Source organism: Podarcis erhardii (genome assembly GCF_964252035.2).
Source record: "Podarcis erhardii genome assembly, chromosome: 9".
Lineage (NCBI taxonomy): Eukaryota > Metazoa > Chordata > Lepidosauria > Squamata > Lacertidae > Podarcis > Podarcis erhardii.
In genome coordinates, this window is record NC_138512.1 from 66,055,264 (window position 1) to 66,081,417 (window position 26,154).

General features: G+C 45.7%; 1 protein-coding gene across 8 annotated transcripts in view; it reads right to left on the minus strand.

Moving 5' to 3' along the window:
- The window catches only part of ARHGAP24 (Rho GTPase activating protein 24), a 430,705-nt gene that overhangs the window by 38,165 nt on the left and 366,386 nt on the right, over positions 1-26,154 (minus strand). For 7 of the 8 annotated variants that reach the window (XM_081876822.1, XM_081876824.1, XM_081876821.1 and 4 more), the window contains one exon: positions 24,480-24,602. In XM_081876822.1, coding sequence (XP_081732948.1) covers positions 24,480-24,602 — 123 coding nt within the window. Of the gene's footprint in view, positions 1-14,467; positions 14,941-24,479; positions 24,603-26,154 lie in introns of those variants that run through there. The other variant, XM_081876825.1, reaches the window with a different exon arrangement.

A 26,154-nucleotide genomic window follows, 5' to 3' on the forward strand; every position in this document is an offset into this window, starting at 1 on the left:
TATCTGTGGCATCAAAGAAGGAGAGGCAAGATCTTAATGCTCTTATGCCATGACATGTTCTTCCCTGTGTGCAATTCAGTTCAAGGGCACAAAGGAGGTATGTGGCTTGTCATAGACAAGCCTTATCTGATGGTGCGGAACGCTCATTCCCCCGCGATGCCTTGTTGCTCCTCCGCTCCGTCGCAGTGAATGATGTGATCTTGTGAAAATGGCCTGCCTCTATTTTGCAAGTAACTCAGAGCATTCTTTCCACAAACCAGGGAGCACACTTGTTACTGCCCTACAGATGGGTACCTGAACAACACCCAAGATGCACCCACCCAACTGCTGACCCATCAAGCGGGGATGTGTTTTGTTTCGTTTGCTATTACGTGATGCATTTTTGATCCCCTCCCACTCTTTCCTCTTTCCTTTCTCCTTCTGTGATGGAACTCCTATTTGGGGACTTCCCTGGCTTTTTTCTAGCCCACGTAGGACCAGTCTGGATAGTTGACCTTGGTGAAGATTTGATGTTTTTATCCCCCAAAAGTTTTTGATTTGAGTTTCTACTGAAATGCGGCTGCATTTTAATGTTGTACTTTAATCTTGTTTTTAAGTTGTATTTTAATCAATTGTTTTTATACCTGGTGTTAGCCGCCCTGAGCCTGGTCTTGGCTGGGGAGGGCAGGGGTATAAATAAATTATTATTATTATTATTATTATTATTATTATTATTATTATTACTACTACTACTGTAAACCGCCCTGTGATCCACAGATGAAGGGCAGCATATAAATTAAACAGTGACGATCAACTCGGCATCATGGCCAGCTGGGTGCTGTTGTTTTTGCAGTTACTGCCATGCTTCCCCCCACCAGAAAAACCCATTAGGGCCCCTCATGAGCTGCTGTTCTGCCACATATGGGATGAAGTCAGGTGGGTGAATCCCATGTGGCACAAAATGACCTAACAAAAACCAAAATGCCTTTACAAAAGTAGTGTTGTGATGTGTGTGGTTTTTTGGGAGGGGGCAGGGTAGGCTGCATGCCTGAGTCCCTTCTAATTCCCGGATCCAACAAGGAATTGATTGTTGGAATAACCAGAAAAGTTTCTTGGTAATGGTAGGAATCATTAAGGTAACAAAGAAGTGGCTCTGTAACAGAAGCCTCCTAAATTGTCTGGTAGAGCCATTTCCGCCTAAGGAGGAGGTGGGGTTGCAGGCTTCACGGCCCCTCCCACATGCGCGGCGGGCAGAATCCAGCCCCGCGCGATTGGGGGGATTCCTGGCCGCCTCATCCCCTGGCCGGCCAATCAGCTGGCTCAGGGGGCGTGGCCTGCCCTATATAGTCAGGACATGGCCGGGGATCTCCCTCTTTGCTTCCCGTCAGCTGTTCCTGCTTTTCCCACCCTCCCGCCCTATAAGGTTTTCATTCCTTGACCTTGCTGTGGACCTTGGTTGGTTGCCGTTGAGGGGCCTGGTAGGAATTTTTCCACTTGGCAAATTGGCACCAGCCACTTGGTTTTCACCTATCTCGTAGCAAATAGTCACAACTTTCTGGGTACTGGCGGTTAGGCATTGGTATTGTTCTGTAGATGGAAGAGGTGAGGTAGCGCCATCACCTGCCCCACATATTGAAGGGGTGCCCGTTAAAGGATTCCGGGGAGCGTGGCCAAGGGAGGTTAGGGCCTAAGGCATGCTCCCTATCGGTGACACCGGGGGAGTTCCTAGTTGATGTGCATCAGCAGGACTCCCCCTACTGGTGGTTAACCCTTCCCGGACTTCAAGCAGACGGTCTGGAGTTGGATATAGTCGGTTAGGACCAATGCCTAAGCCAATACCGCTCTTCACCTGTAACCAATAAAGTTGTGGCCTTTTTTTAGCCCATTAACCTTAATCATTGTGTCATGTGTCATTTTTTCCACCCGGGGTGAGGGTTGGGGGTTGGGAACTCACCACACAATTAGAAAGTCCAAAGGCAGAGCTGGAGAATGTGAGCAAGAAGCTAGAGGCAAGAAGCAGGCTGGGCAGCTGAGAGAGAGAGCCACGCCTGATTTCTGACTGAATCCGAGGTTGTGGCTATGGGAGAGGCAAGACCTTCTTGGGGTGTTAATGCTGTGAGCCCCTCCATCAAAGGCTCAGGTTGTATATATCTGCAAATAAACCACATATACTAAAGACACCACGGTCTCTGCTGTTCCTCATTCTGAGAAAATCAAACCCTGGGTAAGTGCCTGGAACTCTGGGAACCTTGCATTGCTCGGAGATTGGGGTGGTTGAAACAATATTTATAATTTGTCGTGATAAATCCCAGGTTTAGTTTCTGCTTGCACCACTGCCAATAAATCCCAGGTGCACATTCTGATGTGCATCACTTCTCCACTTGCCACGTTGTGTATGGCGGCCATTTGATAATCACAGTGCAGTGTGGAAAACTATGGAATTGGTACTGGTTGCCAATGTGATGGGGACACATTCCCTTTTGCCCACTGCGAACACACCTGTGCCCTTTTGAGCACAGCCTCCCAAGATGGCTAAAAAGAGCGTTGGACGTTTGGGTGCAACTCAGCTTCCGGAAGTGTTTGGCATAGGGTTTAGACAAACAGAGTGAGGGACCTCCAGATTCCCAGACTATCCCTCTTGGCTGACCCTTCTATCTCTTTAGCATTAGGCTTAAAATGTCTTTGGTTGCATCCTGCTCACAACTTCCTCCTCACACTCTTCTTTTCAATCTCAAGATGAGAAGTCACCTTGGATCTGCCCTCTGAGAACAAAGGAGCAAGCATGGCTGCCTTTGTCTTCTCTAGACTAGTTAGTGAGGTTAGAACTGGAAGCCTTTTCTACCCAAGTTATGCCCTTTCTACTCTGTTCTTATTCTACAAGCATCTCTGTGTACCATTACAACAGGTAAAGTCTATTGTCTAGTCAAATTCACAGGCTGTATGCTACACACTCTGCATACTAAAAAGCTCAGATGGGTAACTGGGCTCTCTTTCAATAAAGACAAGTTGCTTTTTTGAGGTGGGGGGCAAGCATGTTAACGAAATACACTCGCCCCTCTCCTCACTTTGGCTCAGCTCTACAAAATTCTGTGATTTTGCAATGGGAAATACGATTCCTTGTCACTAACTAAGACAGCCGCAAACTCAGGAGATTGGAACCTTCGCTTACATAAGCAAGATGAAAGATTGTGGGTTATAAAGCAGAGAATTGCCACACACACACACACACACACCGCCCAATAACAGACTGCCACAGTGATGATTTCAAATGACTGTCATCGCTAAGGACGAGCGCAAAATCTATCCATTGCAAAGGATGAATGGGTGCCTGCATAGGTCAGTTCGGCTTCGCGCAGAATGAAATTTCTACATCACATAAATCTGCCACTGTGCAACTTCATCTGCCGTGTGTACATGAAGGAGGAAGCAGCCTTGGGGAAATTTCCTACTGCAAATGCATGCAATGGAATACACTCAAACAGCACATGGCTTCACGCAACAATCCTCTAGATGGGAGTTGCTTGTTAACAAAAGTGAGAGAGCTAGTGCGGTGCAGTTGTGCTTTTCTTTCTTGGGGGGGATGGGACTCAAGGGTATGCAGTACCAGCACCCCCTAAAAGAAATCCACTGGTTAAAAGTGTAGCACTTGCTGCAACAACTTCATGGTGAGTGCCGACACCATTTTTTCTAGAATAAAAGCGCTGATTACAACACTGGACTTCTAGAGGGAAGACCTGGAGTCCAAGTGAAGCTAGGCCACAAAGCACACTGGTTCATAGACTCATAGAAGGGAACCACAGGGGTCATCTAGTCCAACCCCCTGCAATGCAGGGCTCTTTTGTCCATCGTGGGATTTGAACCCACAACCCTAAGATTAAGAGTCTCGCTCATACGAGATGAGTCTCAAACTCTCAGGCTGCTTTATCTCACACGGTTGCCATGGAGAAATAATGGGATAACTGCTATATAAAGTTCCAGTAGTGGCCAGTGTGGTGGGCTGTAACTGCGGAGCTGCCCTCTCATCATACCTGGATGGGGGCTGTGGTGTGGCAGGGTGAGGTCAAAGCTGCATGGATGTACCGGCAGAAATACCAGAAGGGCTCAGTTGGTGCATGACCTCACCTTCACCCTATTCCAGTCAGATAAGCTGGAGAGAAACCAATGTTGGGACAGCAGCTCCATACCAGCTGTTTGTGGTTTGTAAATACCCTGTTATACGATACGATACGGAACGATATGATAATCTTTATGGTCATTGTCCCATACAGAACAATGAAATTGAAAAAAATCTACATCAGGCATTCAAAAACGAACAAGCCTGCTATCCCAGCTATCCCAGCCTGGTTAGCCCCCTAAAAACTCTGATACCCTATAACTGAATACAATATACTCACATAGAGAACACCTTACACTGCGTTTAAAACCAAAATCGCATTTGGATAGAAACTGTTTCTCAGGCGGCTAGTCCTAGTCTTTATACCCCTGTACATTCTTCCAGAAGGCAGAAGCTGAAAGAGATCATTTCCGGGATGCGCACTATCCTGCGCTATCTCTGCAGCTTTCTTATGGCACTTGGAAGCATAGATTTGATCCAAGGGGGGAAGACTGCACCCAATTATTCTCTCTGCAGTCTTTACAACCTTATCATAACACTAGAACTTGGGGACGTCCAATGAAGCTGAATGTTGGAAGATTCATGACAGATAAAAGAAAGTGCTTCTTCATGCAGCAAACATTTGAACTATGGAACTCACTCTCTCAGGACCTCCATCGTTCTGCTCGGACACTGAGGTCCAGTGCCGAGGGCCTTCTAGAGGTTCCCTCGTTGCAAAAAGCCAAGTTACAGGAAACCAGGCAGAGGGCCTGCCTTGTAGAACACCCTCCCACCAGACGTCAAAAAGAAAAACAATTACCAGACTTTTAGAGGACATCTAAAGGCAGCCCTGTTCAGGGAAGCTTTTAATGTTTAATAGGTTATTGTATTTTAGTGTTCTGTTGGAAGCTGCCCAGAGTGGCTGAGGAATCCCAGCCAGATGGGCAGAGTATAAATAAATAAATAAATTATTATTATTATTATTATTATTATTATTATTATTATTATTATTAGGCAGAAATGGCCAACATGGCTTTAAAATAAGATTAGACAAATTTCATGGAGCAGAGGGCTGCCAATGACTACTGGCCATGATGGTTATGGTCTCCTTTCATGGTTGGAGGTAGAAATACTTCCACAGGGAAGGGAAGAGGGATTTTTTGCTCAGGTCCCGCTTGCGTGTTCCCTGCAGGGGTCTGGTTGGACACCGTGAAACAGACTGCCAGACTGGACAGATAGAACATTGGCCTGATCCAGTAGGCTCTTCTTATGTTCTCATAATAAAGTATTATAACATAGGCTGAATGGATAGCTCAGTTGGTGCTGATAATGCCAGGGTTGCAGGTTCGATCCCCGTATGAGACAGCTGCATATTCCTGCATTGCAGGGGGTTGGACTAGATGATCCTCAGGGCCTCTTCCAACTCTACAATTCTATGACTACCTGCTTATGAAAGGGTTTTGGAATTTTTAAGGTAAAAAGGCTGCAGGAACATTACAGTGGTACCTCGGGTGAAGTACCTAATTCGTCCCGGAGGTCCGTTCTTAACCTGAAACTGTTCTTAACCTGAAGCACCTCATTAGCTAATGGGGCCTCCTCCTGCTGCTGCTGCTGTGCCGCCGGAGCACGATTTCTGTTCTCATCCTGAAGCAAAATTCTTAACCCGAGGTACTATTTCTGGGTCAGCGGAGTCTGTAACCTGAAGCACATGTAACCTGAAGCGCATGTAACCTGAAGCGTATGTAACCCGAGGTACCACTGTACATGCTCTGTGAGTCAACAGAGCAAAAAGTCTACGTGAGTATTTATTTATTGTCTCCTCCTCCCTAGGTGCATGGACTTTTTTCTGAAGATATTTGACTTCCTCCCCCCCTTAGCAGCACCACTTTTTAACTTCTCTTTTGCAAAACCAATAGAAGCAAGGGGGAAAGGAAGAAATATTAGGTGTCAGCATTATTTCTTGCACAGTACAGACTCCTTCCTTGACACCATCTGCTTGGGGGCAGCATAGCAAAACAACAACAACAAACCACGCACACACACACAACATCACTCACATAAGGAAGACCATCAGTGTTACTGCATGGGGGTAGGAAACGAGCCCTTAACAGATGCTACAAGCAGTATAATATTTTGCAACAGAGAAGTTGCAGGCAGCCAGCAACTTGAGAGGAAGTTAATTGTGGTATTAGCACTATGGATTAGCTATATTGAATTAGACTTCCCAGGCTCCGGGAAAACATTATTTTGCTCCCAGCTTTGCTTTGGCTCAGATAGGGAAGGTCTGTAGCTCCATGGCAGAGCTTCTGCTTTGCATGCTGAAGATCTTAGGTTCAACCCTTGGCATCTCTAGGTATGGCTGGGGAAGACTTTCAGCCTGAAAGCCTGGACAGCTACTGCCAGTCAATGTAGACCATACTGAAGGAGAGGGACCAGTATAAAGAAAATGCCAATGTTCCTGGATGTTTCTCAATTCGGCATTTTATTTTCAGAGATGCCTTCTTCAAAAGTCACCTGGAAGTCAAAAGAGAGGATTGGCTGTTGAATCTCTGCTGGAAGGGTGTCCCATAGAATGGGACCATCCACACTAAATGCCTTGCTTCTAACTGAGCCTATGTCATGGAATTGCTGGAAGCAGAGGGATGGTGGGAGGCACCAGCTGGGGAACCCCCAAGGGCAGATAGCTCAGAGCCTGGGGACCGGTGGTGGGACAATTGATGAGTGGTCAGAGGAAGAAGATGGAGCAGCCTGGGAGGAGGGAGGAGTTGTCGGAAGCTGAAGAGGAAACAGGGGTTAGTGAGCAGGAGGAGTCCATGACAGAGGGCAGTCCAGAATCAGAGGCAGAAAGGAGGTTGGAGAGGAGGGGAAGGCTAAGAGTCAAAGATGAGTCAGACTGGTGAAGAAGCCAGGATGTCTCCACCACCTGCTGTAACCAGCTCCTCTCCACCTTGGTCTCCCAGAAAATGCAGATAAATGAAGGTTGGGAGGAGCAAAGAGAGACAATACAACAGAGTCTTAGACTGCTGGGGAAGGAACTGGGGGAGGAGCCTTAGAGAGTAGTAGGAACTTCAGTCCTTGCAACTGCTTCATCGGGGCAAGACCTACTGCAAAGGGTTGCTGTGACCACTAGGAATGAGCTGGTTTGTTTCCCTGAATAAAGAGTTAACCTCACTGACATTGGGTGCTTTTTTGTTTCATTGCTGACCTACACCTGACTCCAGCTCATGACAGCCTAGTTGGTCCTCTAACATGGGGAGCAAGGAACAGCACTCCTCCAGATGAATCAAGCTGGGGTATAGGGGCTCAGGTGCCCTGGGCCCATGTTGTTTAGGGCTTTCTATATCAACACAAGAACTTTGAACTCAGACCAATAGCGTTTGGACAGCGAGTGCAGATGTTTTTGGCAGAGGTGTCCTATGGTGATGGTCATCTGCCCTCAATCAGTAGTGTTGCCATTCCATTCTGCACTAGCTGGAGATTCTGGACCAGGCAGACCTAAGGGCAGCCCCACACAAAGCACATTGCATTAATCCAGACTTGAGGTTATCAATGCATGGCTGACAGTGGCCAGGCTATCTCAATCCAGATAAAGGTGGAGATGGAGTGACAGATGAAGCTAGTGAAGCGAGCGTGGGGAGCCTGATTGCTATTTCCTCCCATAAGAGAATGGTTATCTGTACTTAAGAAAGTACTCCCCCCCCCAATAAATGACTAAGAAATAGTACAGATACAGTAATCACAAGCACTTAAATGCAGAGGTGACAAACAAAAGGAAGCACATGGTCGCACAATGCACAACTGATCTGCAGAACTAATTTTGCCAACGATGTTGCTATGGCCACTAGCATTAATGGATTTTCAAAAAGACTTGACGGAGGCATCGAGGATAGCAAAATATTCATGAAGGCCATATTTTCATGCTGGAGTGCCAGATTGGCCCCGCAACTGTGAGTGCCACGCAGTGTGCATGGCCCTGACACCGAAATTTGTGGTTGCCTGGCCCCTTCATGGGGAATTTTTGTGGGTGCTCAGGCATCCAGGACTCCTAGGAATTTGCACCTATATTTTCGTGCCTCTAAGTACCTGAATCTGGGAAACCATTGTTGGAAGACAATGTTTAGGTACATCAGGGAGCCTGTGGTCCTCCAAATGCCCTCCTGTTACTTTCTTATAGATGGGCAGGGTACAAATAATTTATTATTATTATGGTGATCCAGTCAAGGCAGCAGATTGGAGGAAGAAAATACAGGTCCCAAGTATTCCAGGAAAACCATTGGTTCCTCCTGAATTGGTCTGGTATAAATCAAGGGTGGTGTACCTATGGCCATCCAGATGTTGTTGGATAACAACACCCACTAACCCTGACTGTTGGTCATGCTGGCTGAAGCCTGATGGAAGCTGCCGTCCAAGAACACTTGGAAGATCAGTTCCCCCTTGCATTACGTACATGGAGCCACTGGTCTAACCCAGTGTAGCAATGCATTGTTTTCCTAGTCGCATTCCACTGAATGCATATTTCTTTTTTTGCAGGGGGCAAATTTCAAAACAGTTTCACGGGGGACGACTCAAACAAGCAATGGCACGACTTCTTTGCTTTTATTCTTATGCTTTTGGTTTGCATTGCTGCTGCCGCAAGAACCAACCGTGCAATTTCCATTTCTGGAGCCTGGCTGCCATTTTGTAAACCCCACAATGCCCCGAGCACAGTGTTATTCTGGGATTGTGGAGGAAAATGGGAATCCACACCCCACCAATCCTTATTAGCATCATTTTGAGAGCAGAGAAAATTCTCAGGATTTTTCCAACAATCTTTGGCTCAACTGTACTTTAAATAATATTTTATGCCAATCCTACCAGAGACAAAAAAACAAATTACCAATTCCATTTCATAAAGTCCTTTGCTTATCAGTTCCTAATCCCAGAAAAGATGAGACTATAATGATCAGAACGGAGTGTTTGCTTTGCTTTTCATCGCACTGTGCTATCATCTCTGCCCAATGCTCCAATGCAACCCTGTTGTTTTAGTCCATGCTGCTTGACATTTCTTTGCTGATGAAAGAAACACAACCTCCTTGGAGCTCATGGAACACTTGAGAATGGGTCATTTCAGCACATTCCTTCCAAAAAAGGGGAAGTGGACATCTGAAAAAAAGAGGGATCTTTTTTCCTTCTTGCATAACCTGCAATCACTCCAGGCCGGGTAATGGGTGAGTGATTGGCCAGTGCAGGCAATCTCACTGGCAACTGTGGCTTGAAGGGGTCTGAAGGTGTATTGGTTGCACTCTCCTGACCTTCCTCTTATACAGCCACAGAGGAGAGGGCCCCAAGGGAAGGTGCCCTCATTCGCTCCTATTGCTTTCAGAACAGAAGGTCACAGTGTTGAACTATGTAAGGGTGAAAACAGCTGACAGTCTCATATTTTTTCCTCCCTGAGACGCCTGGAATGGCTAAATTAAAAAGCGGGGGTGAGCGCAGAACTGACTGTCTGCAGATGAAACAGTTAATATTCTCACCAAGTTCTGAACATTCCATGAATAGTTATGGCTGGAGCATAACAGAAGCCAAGAACACGTCAGATGCAAGGCAAGAGCACATACTGTTCCTCCAATAGATATATTATGAATGGGCCTGGTGCCCTGGCCAGGTAACTCTGTCCTACTGCTGGCAAGAGAGTCCACTGGCATTACTATCATTACCACTCAGCTGGCTGGAGCTAGTGGCACCTCTGGCACATGCGGTGAAAGAATTAAAAACTGCGTGGCGCTGTGGGTGCCTAGCAACCACTCCACATCTCTGCTGTGTACTTCTAGTGAAGTGGTGGTGCTTGCCTAAGAACCGCTTTCACCTCTCCTGGGACTAGCACAGTACAAAGGAGGGTGTGGGAAGTTCAGGCAGCAGAAATGGGAGATGGGTCTGAACAGAGAGAATGAGGATGGACAGCAATAAGTGAAAAGCTCTCAAACCCAGGTACAAGTAAATACCACTTCTTGTTCAGCTGTGGTTTTAAGATTTCACCTGTTTACCAAACTTCTAGAATGCTACTTGAAACGCTTTCATACGGAGAAGATTCCCATCTTATTCCTTTCACATCTCCCCACAAGTTGGAACATGCAGGCTGCCCTCTGGGGATTTCATACTTGGGATGGGGAAGAATTTGGCTTTGGCTTGCATTTAAGGACAAACTCAGCCAATCTGCACATCCTCAAACACTACAAGAACCCAAAGACAGTCACCCTTCAAAGTTCACATTTCTCTGAATTTTGTAAAGCAGTTTTCCAGCCAAGAAGTGCAAATACTGGGGTAAAGTGTCAATAAAAAGATTTTAGTGGAAACAAAATACAAAAATGCAGCACTTTCAGGGGAGCTGCACAGCAAAAATATGGGCATCAGGCAAAATTGCATTGCAACATGTGTATATTAGGAGGAGAAATTAACATTATTCACCACTGAATTTTCATGAGGACTTTTTTTTAAAAAAATTAATAAATCACAAAGTGATATGGAAATGTGGAGAACAGAATTGCAATGAGGCCTGGGAAAAGGAGAAATGGAGATAAATGGAAACTGTCAGAATTGCCCTTCTCCACCCCATAGGGATAGCAAGGGATGCTAACAGGATTTCTTGGGCCTGGTGCATAGTATACGGATTGGGTCCGCTGCACCTATTGACAAGAACTGCTGCTTATGTACATATATTAACGTAACTTAGCCTACCTTGCAGGGCTGTTAAAAGGGGAAGGTGGGGAAAATACACACATCCTTGAGCTCCTGGGTGGAAAAGCAAGATACAAATATATGCCAGCCGTGATCACTTAACATAAGAACCTAAGAAGAGTCTGGTGAATCAGGCCAGTGATCCAGCTGTTCCAGCATCTTGTTCTCACAGTGACCAACCAGATGCCTGTGGAATGTTTGCAAGCAGGACGTCAGCACAACAACACTCTCCCCACCTATAGGTAAAGGTAAAGGGTCCAGTCGTGGCCGACTCTGGGGTTGTGGCTCTCAACTCACTTTGTTGGCCGAGGGAGCCACCGTACAGCTTCTGAGTCATGTGGCCAGCATGACTAAGCCGCTTCTGGCGAACCAGAGCAGTGCGCGGAAATGCCGTTTACCTTCCAACCGGAGTGGTACCTATTTATCTACTTGCACTTTGACTTGCTTTCAAACTGCTAGGTTGGCAGGAGCAGGGACCGAGCAATGGGAGCTCACCTTGTCGCAGGGATTCAAACTGCTGACCTTCTGATTGGCAAGTCCTAGGCTCTGTGGTTTAACCCACAGCGCCACCAGCGTCCCTTCTCCCCAGCTATGATTCGTAGCAAATGGTATTCAGAGGCCTACTGCCTCCGATAGTGGATGTAGACTATAGCCATCATGGCTAGGAGCCATTGATAGCCTTGTCCTTCATGAATTTGTCTCATCCTCTTTCAGAGCCATCTTTTGGTGGCCGTCATTGCCTCCTGTGGAAAAGAGTTCCATAGTTTAATTATGGGCTGCTTGCAGAAGTACTTTATTTTATCTGCCCCAAAGATTCCAACACTCAACTTTCTTTGGATGTTCTAGTTTTATGAGAAAGAGAGAACAACTTTTCTCTAGCTTCCACTTTCTCCGTGCCATGCACAATGGTAAAACTTCTATCTTTCTTCTAAAACAAACAACCTCCGAACGCTGCAACCTTTCTTCATGTGAGAATGGCTCCACCCCCTTGATCATTTTGGCCCCCCTTTTCTGAACCTTTCCCAACTCTACAATAAACTTTTTCGAGGCAAGGCAACCAGAACTGCACATAGTATTTTCCAAATGTGGTCACACCATAGATTTGTATTCTAGTGTTATGAGATTGACTGTTTTACAATCAAGTTCCTTTCCCAATGATCCCTAACATGCAATTTGCCCTTTTCACAGCTGCTTCACACCTGGTCGACATCTTCATCAGGCTGTCCACTATGACCCCACCGCCTCCTTCGTAGTCAGTCACTGCCTGTTCAGACCCCATGAGCTTAAATGTGAAATTAAGATATATATTTTTGTCCTGGCATGCATCACTTTACACTTGCTTACATTGAATTTCATTTGCCATTTCCCCACCCATTCACTCAGTTTGGAGAGGTCCTTTTGGACCCTTTTGCAATCTCTTTTGGTTTTAGTGACCTTGAACAATTCCGTATCAACAGCAAACATGGCTGCCTCATTGCTCACCCCAATTCTAGATTGTTTATGAACAAGTTAAAAAGCACAGGGCCCAATACTGATCCTTGGGGGCTCTCCACTTTCTACAGCTCTCCATTCAGAGAACTGTCCATTTATTCCAATTCTCTGCTTTCTTCAATTTTCTGTTCTGAATCTTGATTGATCTAGATAAACGGTAGATCTAGATAAACGGTTTTCACAAAAGAATTCAGAAGTTGGGTTGCCATACACTACCTTGCTGAGAGATGGCAGGTTAAGTACTGACCCACAATTGTTCAGATATGGCAGATCAAAAGCCATTTTTCATAGGAGAGGTTGGAAAGTCACCTTGGCATTATACCCTACTTCTAGGAGTCATTTATTACAACTGCGCCCAGCAAACCTAAGGCTGACAGGTTGTTGTCCAATGGACAGTGTCCAAGGCACCATGCAGTAGGCTGCAAATCTCCCAAGAATATGGTCCATGCACTCATGCAACATCAACCAAAAACTATCCTTAGAAATCTGATAAGCAGGTGCTCTGAACCTTTTTACTTCAATTCCACAAACAAACTTCACCTAAGATGATGCTGGACATGAACTATGGGAAACAAAAATAATTCTTGATGAGGCTAAAATTTCTGATGGCAATTTCACATACCCTTAGAGGTAGCCACTGAATTTTCCGAGAAGCAAAAATGGAAGCAACTTTGGAAGACAAAAGATACCTGCAGGTTTTTCAAAGGCAGTCAAGGAATGCTGTGAAGATGCACGGCATTTCTTGGCAGAGAGGGAGAGTTTCACTTATCTCTTGTTTCTCCCACACTTGTGACAAAGAGGCCTGTCTGAATAGTTCATCACAAGCCCACAACCGCAGCCCTGCACAATGTGCCCATGCCCCAGAAGGCCAGTTTGCAGTGGAATGTAAAAGCACAATTTGTCCCTTTGACAAATGATTGACATGCGTGATGCAATCTGCCCAACCCCCTCCCAAATGCCTCGCCACATGCCGAGCGGCCATAGGAAACTGGCTCACAGCCACTGATTTATCTTCACCTCTTCAAAGGTTCCCAAAGGCAACAAACTGAATGAGAGAAGTATAAGGTTAGCAGTAAAGCATTCATCAAAGCCACCCTTGACCCGAGGCAGGTTCCTATGTACATCTCCCCCCTACTTCCCACAACTCCATATATTGATGACCGAGTGTTTCCCGGATCCTTGCGAAAAGACCTCCTGTGGTTCTCAGAATTGATGCATATAAATATTTTACAATACTGCGCACTCAAGGATGAACTGCCTCTGATCTTGAAGGTTCATTAGCCAACATAGCTAAGTGGAACCTCTGAATGCAAAAGCATGGTGCCTCGGAATATCAGGTGCTGGAGGCAATCAATGTGGGAAGGTTTTTGCCCTTACACCTCACTTGTGGGTTTCCAGGAAACATCTGTCTGGCTGTTACAGGAAATGGGATACTATAGAGCAGAGAGAACCTTGGTCTGGTCCAGCAGGGCTCTGCTAATGTTCTTATACCCTGCAATCTTGTCATTTCTTCTCTTTGGTATCACCAATTTCCCTCCTCCATGACCACCAGCTGAGATGAGACACACATGCATGCACACACATGCCCAGTGAAAATCCTACACATTGATTAGAAGCACTACATTCCAGGAAAGGGGTGGGAGAACAAGTTTGAAGACATTTTCTGCTGCAGGTGAAATGGAGCCGCAGAAGAAGAGCAAGCAAGCAGAAGCCACACTGCAAAAAAAAAAATGTTAACAGGGAAAGAATCAGGTGTGTGTACTGCAAGTCCTATTTAGCTCATCAGACATCTTTCAATTCTAACAGCTGGACCTCTAGCCCTCTTCCACGCTAAAGCGGAACCAAGTGTTCTTGATTTGCCAGCATCCCTGGTGCTTGACGGATTTTGCTAGCACTGGTGCACAGTAATTTTAAAATAATTAACCCTATAGGAGCCGTTAAAACAATGTCCAGTTGCGGGTTGCAGACTGGAGAAGAAAAACTCAGTAACCGTGCAACAACAAATCAAGGATAAATAAAACCAGCCTAGCAAGCGTTGGCGTCTTTTATTGTTGCTTGCCCTTTGTTTCCGAATTTCTATTCAAAACACAACAGCTCTTCTTCCTCGCAACCCCAAACCTTTCAGAAAAGGCTCTGGAAGCGGGGAGCGGGGGGAAAGAAAAGGCAATGACAATGACAAACTGCACCTACCTTTGCGGAAACTAAAACACCGCTTGATTCTCCTGTAGGTAGTTTTGGGAACAAAGGGGGATGATGCTAAGGCACCTGAGGCACGGACCCCCGTATTCCTGTCTTCGGGCATCATGCAGGCCAGAGAAATAGTCGCAACCCAAAAGCATGTGCTAAAACCCACTTCTAGATGGCACACTGCAATCCATCGTTTACATTTATCACTATTTTGAGTGGCATCTCCTCCCCGAGCTTCCTAAATTCTGATCTTCCTGGTCTTGGTGGAATGTGGCCAGTGAGCTCTTTAAAGGAGATATGGGATCGCCCCTTCTTTGCTAATGATTTCAGGTAGTTTCCTTTCCTTCTTCCCTGCTCCTCCAGCTTGCAAAAAATGTCATTTCCTGTTGAATGGCAGCAATGCCACGTCCCGACAAAAGACTTTCAACATAAAGGTGTATCGTCCACGAAAGGTGCCTCGTGGGGGGTCTCGTGGATGGGTTTGGCACGGGGAATCAGTGCTTCTTCTCAGCTGGAACCGTAAAGGGTGGAGCAAATGCAGAAGGCAGGGCATAGATTCCACTGGGATAGGTCAGCAAATAGCAATGCGGGAGCAGAAGATGAGAACAATGACCAAAAACAGGGGCTTCAAAGGATTGTCTTGGATGCTCCTCGCCGGCTCCTTTTTATCTCCGCAAATGGGGCAGGGGGACAAAAATAATGACAGCATCTCCCAAAAGGCTACATTTGTCCATTACGGGCGCTCTTCAAAGGGCTTCTCCTTTCCCCAATTATTATGCAAGGAAACGCCTCCCCTTCTGATAGTCTGGATGATTTGTTGCCTTCCTTCTGCTCCCTCGACTCCCCGCGGCAAACGCATCAGCCCCGGCGGCATCAGCAGCTGAGCAGCTCAGCAGCTGAGCAGCTCAGCCACCAAGTTCCAGGGAATCTGCTGAGGAATACACGCCTCCCGCAAGATATGCCCGTGCCAACTGTTCTCAGTGCAAGTGTTTCAAAGGCTGCTGCTGCTGCTGTTGCTTCTCTTACTACTGCCGTAGTGCCTTCTGCTCAAGCCCATTGCACGAATGCAGCAGGTACAAGCAAAACAATGTGAGGGAGGCAAAGGGAGCTTGTACGGTTTCTACAAGGTTGATTTCTCTCTCTCTCTCTCTCTCTCTCTCTCTCTCTCTCTCTCTCTCTCTCTCTCTTTTCCTTTTTTTAATGTTGACTTTGAGTTGACTTCAAACAACAGTCACGTGTGGCAGCTTAAGAGCCCTTCTGCCTCTCACATGAGCGTCTTTCTTCCCTCCCGCTCCAGCCCCATTAATCTTTTCCTTCGCCCCTTCCAGTTCCATGTTATTTCTACTTTCATGCTGAGTAATCAAAGCCCGTTTCTCTCTTATTTCAACAGCCATGGCAAAGAAGAAGAAAAAGTCACCTTTCAAATCCAACCGGGAAAGGAGTTTAACTGACCGACAAACATCTGGGGAATTGGATTTTGTTTCTGTGGGGTTTTTTTACTAAAAATAAAAAAGGCTGTGCTTACTTCTCTGTACATTTTCTATTTAATTTTTTTCATAAGCAATGTGAGCCCAGGAGAGTCTTTCGCTCTCAACCCCCTGCCCCCACTGTGCTACTGCAAATTTAATAAACCAGTTAATAATTTGCAGAGCTGCCTGTTCAGTAAGCTTTGCCACTGCACGAGGCCTCCCAGAAGTCTGACTCCAAATATTAGAGCAGGAGTAGCCAACATGGTGCCCTTCATATGCTGTTGGACTACCACTTTGAGGATCACGGGCCATAAGGCTGATGGGAACTGTAGTCTGACAAATGTCAAGAGAGTACCACATTGCCCAAAGAACATGCACAGACAGATCTTGTGTGTAGTGCTTTGAATACCAAATGATGGTGCATGTATGCATTGAGTTTATTATTTCTTCTAGCACTTCCCTCAGCCTTCCGCTGCAAGCCCAATTTCACAAGTGACTTGCACAACATGTGACCCATCAAGGTCAAGTGCTGTCCGCCAAACAGCCACGGATGGCAACCCACAGCGGAAAGCTTGCTATGTAAAAATGGTCGAAGGAAGAGGCTGGCTAGCTCCTGTCAGGCAACCAATAACACATGGGTGGTTCATCTTAATGCAAGGATGTGCTTCCCCCAGGTCTTGATGGATCTCAACTTCCAGAAGCCCCAACCAGCAAGGACAATAAGTCAGGGATGATGGGAGTTGCAGTCTTGCAACATCTAGAAGGCCACTGATTCTCCACCCCAGCATAACAGATCAAGTCATACAGTTCCAGCTTAATTGTAGACGTGAAAAAAGGTCAAAAGGCAGAACCTGTAGAGGATAAAGTAGCATCTTAAAAAACTCTGATGCATGCACACACAGAAAATAAGAATTTTCATGCTGAATCAGCTCAAAGTCCATCTAGGACAGCAGTCTAAAGGTGATTAGCTAGATGCCTCTGGACACTCATACGGACAGACGGCCTTCTCTGTTGTTTGTTCTCAGTATCTGTTATTTGGAAGCAAACAACCGGAGAAGAGGGAGACTAGCAGAAGGAAAGGAGGGTCCTTGACATCAAGACCCAAAGCCCCACAGATGTCAGCAATGCCTTTGCAATGATCTTACTGCCTCTGTATGCAAAAGTTGCATATAACACTCAAGGCCAATTGCCATGAATTGATCTGTCTTCCATGAACTTTCCCCAATAGTTTTAAAAAGCCATCAAGATCATCACCGCATCCTATAGTAGAGAATTTTGCATGTTTAATATGTGTTGTGTGGAAGAACATCTTCCTTTTCTTTGTCTTCATGCTACTGTCAACCATCTTAATTAAGGGAGTGGGAATAAAATGTCTCTTTGCACTCTCACACATATTTGGCACACATGAATGGCATCGTTTTCTGCATTGTTTTTGATGCTTCCCCTCCATTAAAATTAATTTGCATGGTTAATTGTGTTAGCCTTGGCCATTGCTGGTAGCGAGATGAACAACGTAAGTTTTAGCAGAAGCTGAACCGCAGCAGAAAGAGTGCTGAAAACGTTGAAGTCATGCTGGGGTTAAAAGGTCTCCATACCAGATTTGTTTTCAGCTGTAATCATGCTGTCAAACAAATGCACATGCGCAGTAGAGCTGTCAAGCAGACAAGTGGGAAGACCACACAGGCCTTCCTGCACTTTCTCTGTTATTGCCACAAGAAGACCACAGTGATGCCCCAGTATGCCCCATAAATAGCAACACCCTAGAGGTCCCGGGCCCCAAGGAAGTCGGATTAGCCTCAACCAGAGCCAGGGCCTTTTCAACACTGGCTCCAGCCTGGTGGAACGCTCTGTCTCATGAGACCAGGGCCCTGCGGGATCTGATTTCTTTCCACAGGGCCTGTAAGACAGAGTTGTTCCGCCTGGCCTTTGGCTTGGAATCAACTTGGTCCCCTCCCCCTCTTTCCTTTTTCCCTTCTGTGATGGAACTCCTATTTGGAGACTTCCCTGGCTTTTTTCTGGACCACGTAGGACCAGTTTGGATAGTTGGCCTTGGTGAAGATTTGACATTTTCATCCCCAAAAAGTTTTTGATTTGAGTTTCCACTCAAATGAGGCTGCATTTTAATGTTGTACTTTAATCTTGTTTTTAAGTTGTATTTTAATCAATTGTTTTTATACTTGGTGTTGGCTGCCCTGAGCCCAGTCTTGGCTGGGTATAAATAAAATTATTATTATTATTATTATTATTATTATTATTATTATTATTATGCGGCAGGATGATGGCCCAGGCAGGTGGCAGGTGCAGGCAGACCTGCAGAACAAGTGAGCTTGTGACCCAAGCAAGCCTTTTTGGGCTCTCTCCGTCTCCACTGCCACCAGACCTGGGACATGGGAAGCAGGTAGGTGGCCTTGGAATCTGTTTGCAACAAGTGCTGAGGATGACTGAATTGGAAAATGCTTTTGGCAAGACACAAAACGTGAAAGCAAGGTTAGCAAGCTCGGCCCCAAACAATGTTCACAAATTCAAAAGGAGTGGACGGCACAAAGAACAGATAAGCAAATACTTCAAAGCAGACTTTCCTTGTGCACCAGGATACTTTTTAATGTGCCTAATGAAAGTCAGGCCTTCTGCCAACAGTTACCCATTATAACAGAACTCTGAAAACCACTAAAAGCTTTTTGATTCAATACCTCTATTTGTATTGTGTTCAACCAATGGCTTCTCTCTACACTTCTCCAAGATGGTGACTCACAATGAGTTGCTAAAAGGGCTCTGGGCATTTCAACAGACATTGAGTCGGCCTAATTCTAAGCAACGTATAAGCCTGGACTTTTCAGACATTATTCTAGAGCCAAACAAACATGTATGGGTGTGGGGGAACCTGCTTCTCCCAGCAAGTTCATTTTACCCATGACACCTCATGTTCTGGACATAAAATTCAATACTTCTAACAAATCAAGTTCACTAACAGGTGGTGCTAGACAATCCTACCTTCATGAAGATGTAATACTAATTTCTCAATTGCACCTTGTGCTTCGACAGATCTATGGTCCTCAAAGGATGAGCTAAGGCCGCCACAAACATGCAGTAGCCACTTAGAATGTGGCCCCTTTTATGCATTGCTGTTTGGGACAATACAGCGGTACCTTGGGTTACATACGCTTCAGGTTACATACACTTCAGGTTACAGACTCTGCTAACCCAGAAATAGTGCTTCAGGTTAAGCACTTTGCTTCAGGATGAGAACAGAAATCGTGCTCCGGCGGCGCAGCAGCAGCAGGAGGCCCCATTAGCTAAAGTGGTGCTTCAGGTTAAGAACAGTTTCAGGTTAAGTACGGACCTCCAGAACGAATTAAGTACTTAACCTGAGGTACCACTGTATATTATAAGGGAAAGTCAAAGTGATAGAGCATCTGCTTTGCATGCAGAAAGTCACAGGTTCCATCCTCGAAGCTGGACTTGAAGTCAGTGTCAACCAGCTAACATCAGCTACGCTCTGAAGAATAATAATAATAATAATAATAATAATAATAATAATAATAATAATATATTTATACCCCACCCATCTGGCTGGGTTTCCCCAGCCACTTTGGGCTGCTTTCAACAGAATATTAAAATACAATAATCTATTAAACATTAAAAGCTTCCCTAAACAGGGCTGCCTTCAGATGTCTTCTAAAACTCTCGTAGTTGTTCTTCTCTTTGACATCTGGTGGGAGAGCGTTCCACAGGGCGGGTGTCACTACCGAGAAGGCCCTCTGCCTGGTTCCCTGTAACTTGGCTTCTCACAGCGAGGGAACCACCAGAAGGCCCTCAGTGTCCGGACCTCAGTGTCCGGGCCGAACGATGGGGGTGGAGACGCTCCTTCAGGTATACTGGACCTGCTTAGCAACTCCAGACAGTCGCTGATTCCTGCCAAAAAGGCAGGGCTTGAAGTTGGTGCCAATCAGCTGACTGGCAGCAACTTCAAGCTCTGCTTGCATCAAATGGGATCTTTGAGTGATGCTGCCAAGGTAAAATGGCTCACCTGGCATCATTGTGAAATCAGGTGACTGACAAGTAGGCAGCCCCCCTCCCCCCTTCTCTCTCAGTGTGTGTTTGTGTGTGTGCGCGCGCTAAGGATCCATCTAACCCAACAGCCAAGTCTTATTCCCAACCTCTAGGCTACAGGACTGGAACTGAACTGGGAGGACTCAGATTCAAATTCCTGCTCAGCCATGAATCTTATGGGGTAACACTGGGTGGGTGAGTTGCTCTCTGGTCAGCCTAACCTACATCCCAAGATTTCAGTGATGATAAAATTGGGAGCAATGGCACACCATGCGTCGTTGGTGCTCCCTTTCCTCGGAGGCGTTCAATGTGATGCACATGGTCCCCCATCCATTGTATCCCTGTTTAGGGAAGTTTTTAATGTTTGATGTATTGCGGTATTTTAATATTTTGTTGGAAGCCGCCCAGAGTGGCAGGGAAAGCCCAGCCAGATGGGTGGGGTATAAATAATATATTATTACAGTGGTACCTCAGGTTACATATGCTTCAGGTTACAGACTTTGCTAACCCAGAAATAGTGCTTCAGGTTAAGAACTTTGCTTCAGGATGAGAACAGAAATCGTGCGGCAGCAGCAGGAGGCCTCATTAGCTAAAATGGTGCTTCACGTTAAGAACAGTTTCAGGTTAAGTACGGACCTCCGGAAAGAATTATGTACTTAACCTGAGGTACCACTGTAGTATTATTATTATTATTATTATTATTATTATTATCATCATCATCATCATCATCCTCACAGCAACCCTGTAAGATAGGTTATCCTGAGAGCGACTGGCCCAAAGGAATGTGAACTTCTGGTCTTAGTGCTTTAACTGCGTTTATATATATATATATATATATAAACTGTATTAACTGTTATGCGTTTCAACCAACTTGTTTTACTGTATATTTTAATTGAGGATGTTTTAGTGCTCTGATGGACTTATTACTGCGCATTTCAATTATGCATGTTTTTATAATCGATTTTATATAGTTGTAAACCACTTAGAAGGCACTTTGGCGTGCAAGCAGTATATTTAAAAATACATAAAGGAGTTCATATGCTGCTGCCCTGAACTACTTCGTGGAAAAAATGGAATAAAAATATAACAAAGAAGTCCTGGTTTTAATGACTGCCAGAAGCGCTGGATCGACTGTACCTTCTGGCAGAGCAAGGCACCAAATGCTGGGAGGGGGCAAGGAGAGGGTGCAAGTTGCTGGAGGCCAGTGCACCAGGCTTCATTTCCAAAACAAGCCCAATGCCCTCAGATGTGGTGGAGGAAGGTACTGCCCTGCACTGATAGTGCTAAGATTCAACTGCCAATCCAGTTGGCTTACGTGTGTGAAACAAAGAGGATGCCATCTTGTACTTTGCTGCTGGCAGCAAAAATGCCTCAGGCCAGCGTTGTCGAACTGCTTTGAGACTTGGCAACTTCATTGGGACAGAAAACCCAATGAAACACCTACCCAAGTCAGCAAAGGGCTCCTCCAAACAACCTATTTATCAAACATTAATCCTGATTTGCTTGCACAAAGCTTACATGGAGGTTAGATTATATCCACTCTTTCCTGAGCATTCCCTTGGACGTGTTTGCAGGAGCTAATAATAATAGTAATAATAATAATAATAATAATAATAATAATAATAATAATAATAATAATAATTCATTATTGATATCCCGCCCATCTGGCTGGGTTTCCCCAGCCACTCTGGGCAGCTCCCAACAGAATATTAAAAACACGATAAAACATCAAACATTAAAAACTTCCCTAAACAGGGTTGCCTTCAGATGTCATCCAAAAGTCAGATAGTTGTTTATTTCTTTGACAGCTAATGGGAGGGCATTCCACAAGGTTGGCTCCACTACCAAGAAGGCCCTCTGCCAGGTTCCCTGCAACCTCACTTCTCGCAGGGAGGGAATCGCCAGAAGGCCTTCGGCGCTGGAGCTTATCCAACACTGAGCACTCCTTCTGGTTCAAGTGGGGGCTGTTTATCCATCCTGCAAATCATGTGCTCACTCCACACTTTTCAATGTATTTGCCTATCACTTTCCTAACTGCAAAATGTATATTTCTTCTTAAATGTGGATGCGTTGCTCTAGGGAATCTGTGCTTTAATCCACTTTAATTGCACAAGCCTCAATTTCCCAGTATGCCTGTTATGTACTAAGCTTGGATCCTAGAGCAATAGGCAAGTAGGATCCTAGAATGCAATAACTGATTGGCTTGCAGGAAAAGACCAATCAGGCCCCAGGAGGAAGTTAATCAGCCTATTAGGCTGTTAGGATCGTAGAATGCAACAGCTGATTGGCCTGCAGGAAAAGACCAATCAGGCTTCAGGAGGGAAGCAGAATCAGCCAATCAGATGGGACTCATTGTCTAAATAATGTATATAAAAGCCTGAGGTTTGGGGGGCAATTCAATCACTGTTTTACAAGCTGCAATAAAGAGCATGAAATCACTACAGGACTCCAAGTATATTTCAATGCCGTAGAATCCCTCCTGCAAAATCCTGCCCGTCTGGAGGCCCCCCAAACGCACAGAATGGGCTGCTAGCAACATACCCCCTAAGAAACAAGTCATACTGCATACCAAACCAGAAAGGAATCTCTTCCACCGAGCCTGAGAACTACAGCAAGAATCTGACCTTCTGGGGAGAATTTAAGTTATTAAACCCTCAGTTGTAGGTCATTGCTGCTTGAGTGTAACATTCTTTGGGGTGTGGGGGCTTTTTCTGCGCAGACATCAGATTCCTAGCAAAAGAGTGGAATGTATTTCAAATGTGTTTCGGACCTCCTTCAGCTGGTGCCTTCCCGCCTCCGCCTCCCGAGAAAATCCAAGACACAGCTGCAGACACATCGAAAGGTAGTACTGGGCAGGGCTCCAGTTGAAACTGTGCCATAGGAAAGGACCACCAGCCAAGGGCTGAAATCCCCTTCCTAAGCAAAACTTCATAGCCTTTAATCGCTGGGTAGGGAGTGTGCATGTTGTGCTGATCCCCATGGAGGCTCTGTTAACAATGATAATTTCCTACAGCCCCCCTAGGGTCTAATTGATAAGTGGAGAGGGTGATTTCCCAACAGTAAACATAGTTTTTCAGCTGCAACTCTGCTCTCCTCCTCTGCTCCAAAAACAATACAAAGCAAAGCCGCTGAACTGCCAGACATTTATTTTCACAGCTAAACATCACTGGGAGCAAGCCAGAAATCTCTGTTTTATTTACTTTGACTCGGATGCTCTATCTAGCCTCGTGGAATAGCCAGCATGTTATTCCTTCTTGAAACCAGTTGGCTGCTACTGGGAGGTCAGGTCGCAAAATGCAGAACCACATGACGGATGCAGACCTCTTCTTCCAAATGATACTCATACAACCCTGGAAACGGACGTGTTTTATTTGTATCCCGCCTGCCTCCCAGTGAAGGACCAAGGAGGCTCACTGCAGAAATTAAAACAGATACAATTAAAAGTAAAAGCTAAAGGACCCCTGGCAATTAAGTCCAGGCACAGACAACTCTGGGGTTGCGGCGCTCATCTCGCCTTACAGGCCAAGGGAGCCGCTGTTTGTCCACAGACAGTTTTTCTGGGTCATGTGGCCAGCAGGACTAAGCCGCTTCTGGTGCAACGCAACACCGAAACCAGAGCAGCCCATGGAAATGCCGTTTACCTTCCCGTCGGAGTGGCACCTATTTATCTATTTGCACTTTTTTTGGCATGCTTTCAAACTGCTAGGTTGGCAGGAGCTGGGACAGAGAAACGGGAGCTCACCCCATCGTGGGGATTTGAACCGCCCACCTTCTGATCAGCAAGCCCAAGAGGCACAGTGGTTTAGACCACAGCGCCACCTTAGCTGACCATACAATTAAAATGATACCATAAACCTAAACAAGAACAATCAATTAAATAAGTAACCCTAGTAAAAACACCAAAAACACTTAAAACCATTCAAAAGCATGCACACATGTGACATTCAGCCTCAGAAGATGTTGCCACAACAGCCAGTTAGCGGCCAAAGGTCTATTGCAAGAAAAAAGGCTATGCTTGCTGGCAAATGTCTACAACTTTATTAACATCCATCTACACCTTCACTAGCATCTCTCGGCAATATAGAACAAGCAAATACACGGCATCCAAATAAGTATGCCCCATTTTCTAGATTGCAGAGGAATATATACTTGGAAGTTAGTTTTGTACGTGTAGAGGGGAGCTGTAGCAATGCAATCTCTAGTGAAGTGGTTTTACTGGCTGCAGCACTGCAAACCTCTTGCACACACGGAATCAAATGAGAGCAGCTATTTTTCTCTGCCAAACGCCAGAGTTCAGCAATCCATTTGATTCATTTCATTTCCCCTTTTCATTGCTGCGAGACTCTGTCGGCTCCTCATCAAAATAGAACCATAGAATGTTAGAGCTGGAAGGGACCCAAGGGTCATCTAGTCCAACCCCCTGCACTGCAGGAAATAAGCCACATGTGTAATATAAAACAAGTAAATAAATTTGCATGTGTTACGGATGTACTCACCTCCTCCAAAAGGTGCCCATATAACCCTGCGGATAGACTTCACCCAGTCCTCCATGTCATTCTGAGTGCTTGCCATAAGGAGGTACGTTTCATGGTTTGCTGTCATCCGCTCTCTGTCTCCGCCTATGAGAGAAGAGGGAACCTACATTAAAGAACACTCGCACTTTGCAACCCAAATTCTCATATGCAATCCACAGTGGGTAGCAGTATGGTATAGTGGTTAGAGTGTTGGACTAGAACCTGGGAGACCAGTGTCCAAATCCCCACTCAGGCCCCATCTGCACTCTGTGGGGGAATGGTAGCTCCCTACAGGGCAGATGTGTCCTCAGTCATGACTCTCACTGGGTGACACTGGGCCAGTCAGCAACTCCCGGTCTAACCTACCTCACAGGGTTGTTGTGAAGATGCAATGAGGAGGGGGAGAGTCATTTACATCACCTTGAGCTTCTTGGAGGGAGTGTGGGATATAAATGTAATTATGTAAAGGTAAAGTGACCCCTGGGACGCGGGTGGCACTGTGGGTTAAACCACAGAGCCTAGGACTTGCCAATCAGAAGGTCGGTGGTTCGAATCCCCACGACGGGGTGAGCTCCCGTTGCTCGGTCCCTGCTCCTGCCAACCTAGCAGTTTGAAAGCACGTCAAAGTGCAAGTAGATCAATAGGTACCGCAGGAAGGTAAACGGCTTTTCCATGCACTGCTCTGGTTCGCCAGAAGAGGCTTAGTCATGCTGGCCACATGACCCGGAAGCTGTATGCCGGCTCCCTCGGCCAATAAAGCGAGATGAGCGCCACAACCCCAGTCGGTCACGACTGGACCCCTGACCATTAGGTCCAGTTGCAGACGACTCTGGGGTTGTGGCGCTCATCTCGCTTTATTGGCTGAGGGAGCTGGCGTTTGTCCGCTGACAGTTTTTCCGGGTCATGTGGCCAGCATGACTAAGCCACTTCTGGTGAACCAGACCAGCACACAGAAACGCCGTTTACCTTCCCGCCGGAGCGGTACCTATTTATCTACTTGCACTTTGTGCTTTCAAACTGCTAGGTTGGCAGGAATAAATGTAATAAATAAAAACAAAAATAACAGAAGCAGAATATCACATATAAGAAAGTACAGATATAATAATGGAATTGTAGAATTGGGAAGGCATCCCTAGAGTTATCTAGTTCAACCCTTTGCAATGCAGAAATCTTTTGCCCAGTGTGGGGCTCGAACCCACAACCTTGAGATTGAAAGTCTCATGTTCTAACCACTGAGCTAATCCCAGGTTCAGATAGCAGAGTCCATTAAGAACAGATTAAACTTCTCACAATATAAAAAATAAATACAGTTAAAACAGTAAAAAACCAGAAACCCCCGGCAACGAAAACTCTTTTGGTTTTGCTGCAAGAAGCTATCGCAGTGCCCCCTCTGGAAATGAAATCAGTGGGGTTCTCAGCCCCCTTTGGCTTAAATACTAGTGTGTGTGTGTGTGTGTTTCAATCTGGAGGTGGAAAAAGGGTGGTGATTGTGGTGGTGAAAGTGATGTTGCATATAATGAAACTTCTATTACATATAATGAAACTTCATATATTTAGGTCGCTCCTAAATGGAAGATATTGGAGTACCCCAAGCATTTGCCCATGTATGTGCACAGAAAATAGCTGATCTTTTTGAAAGGAGATTGCAGTGCACAAC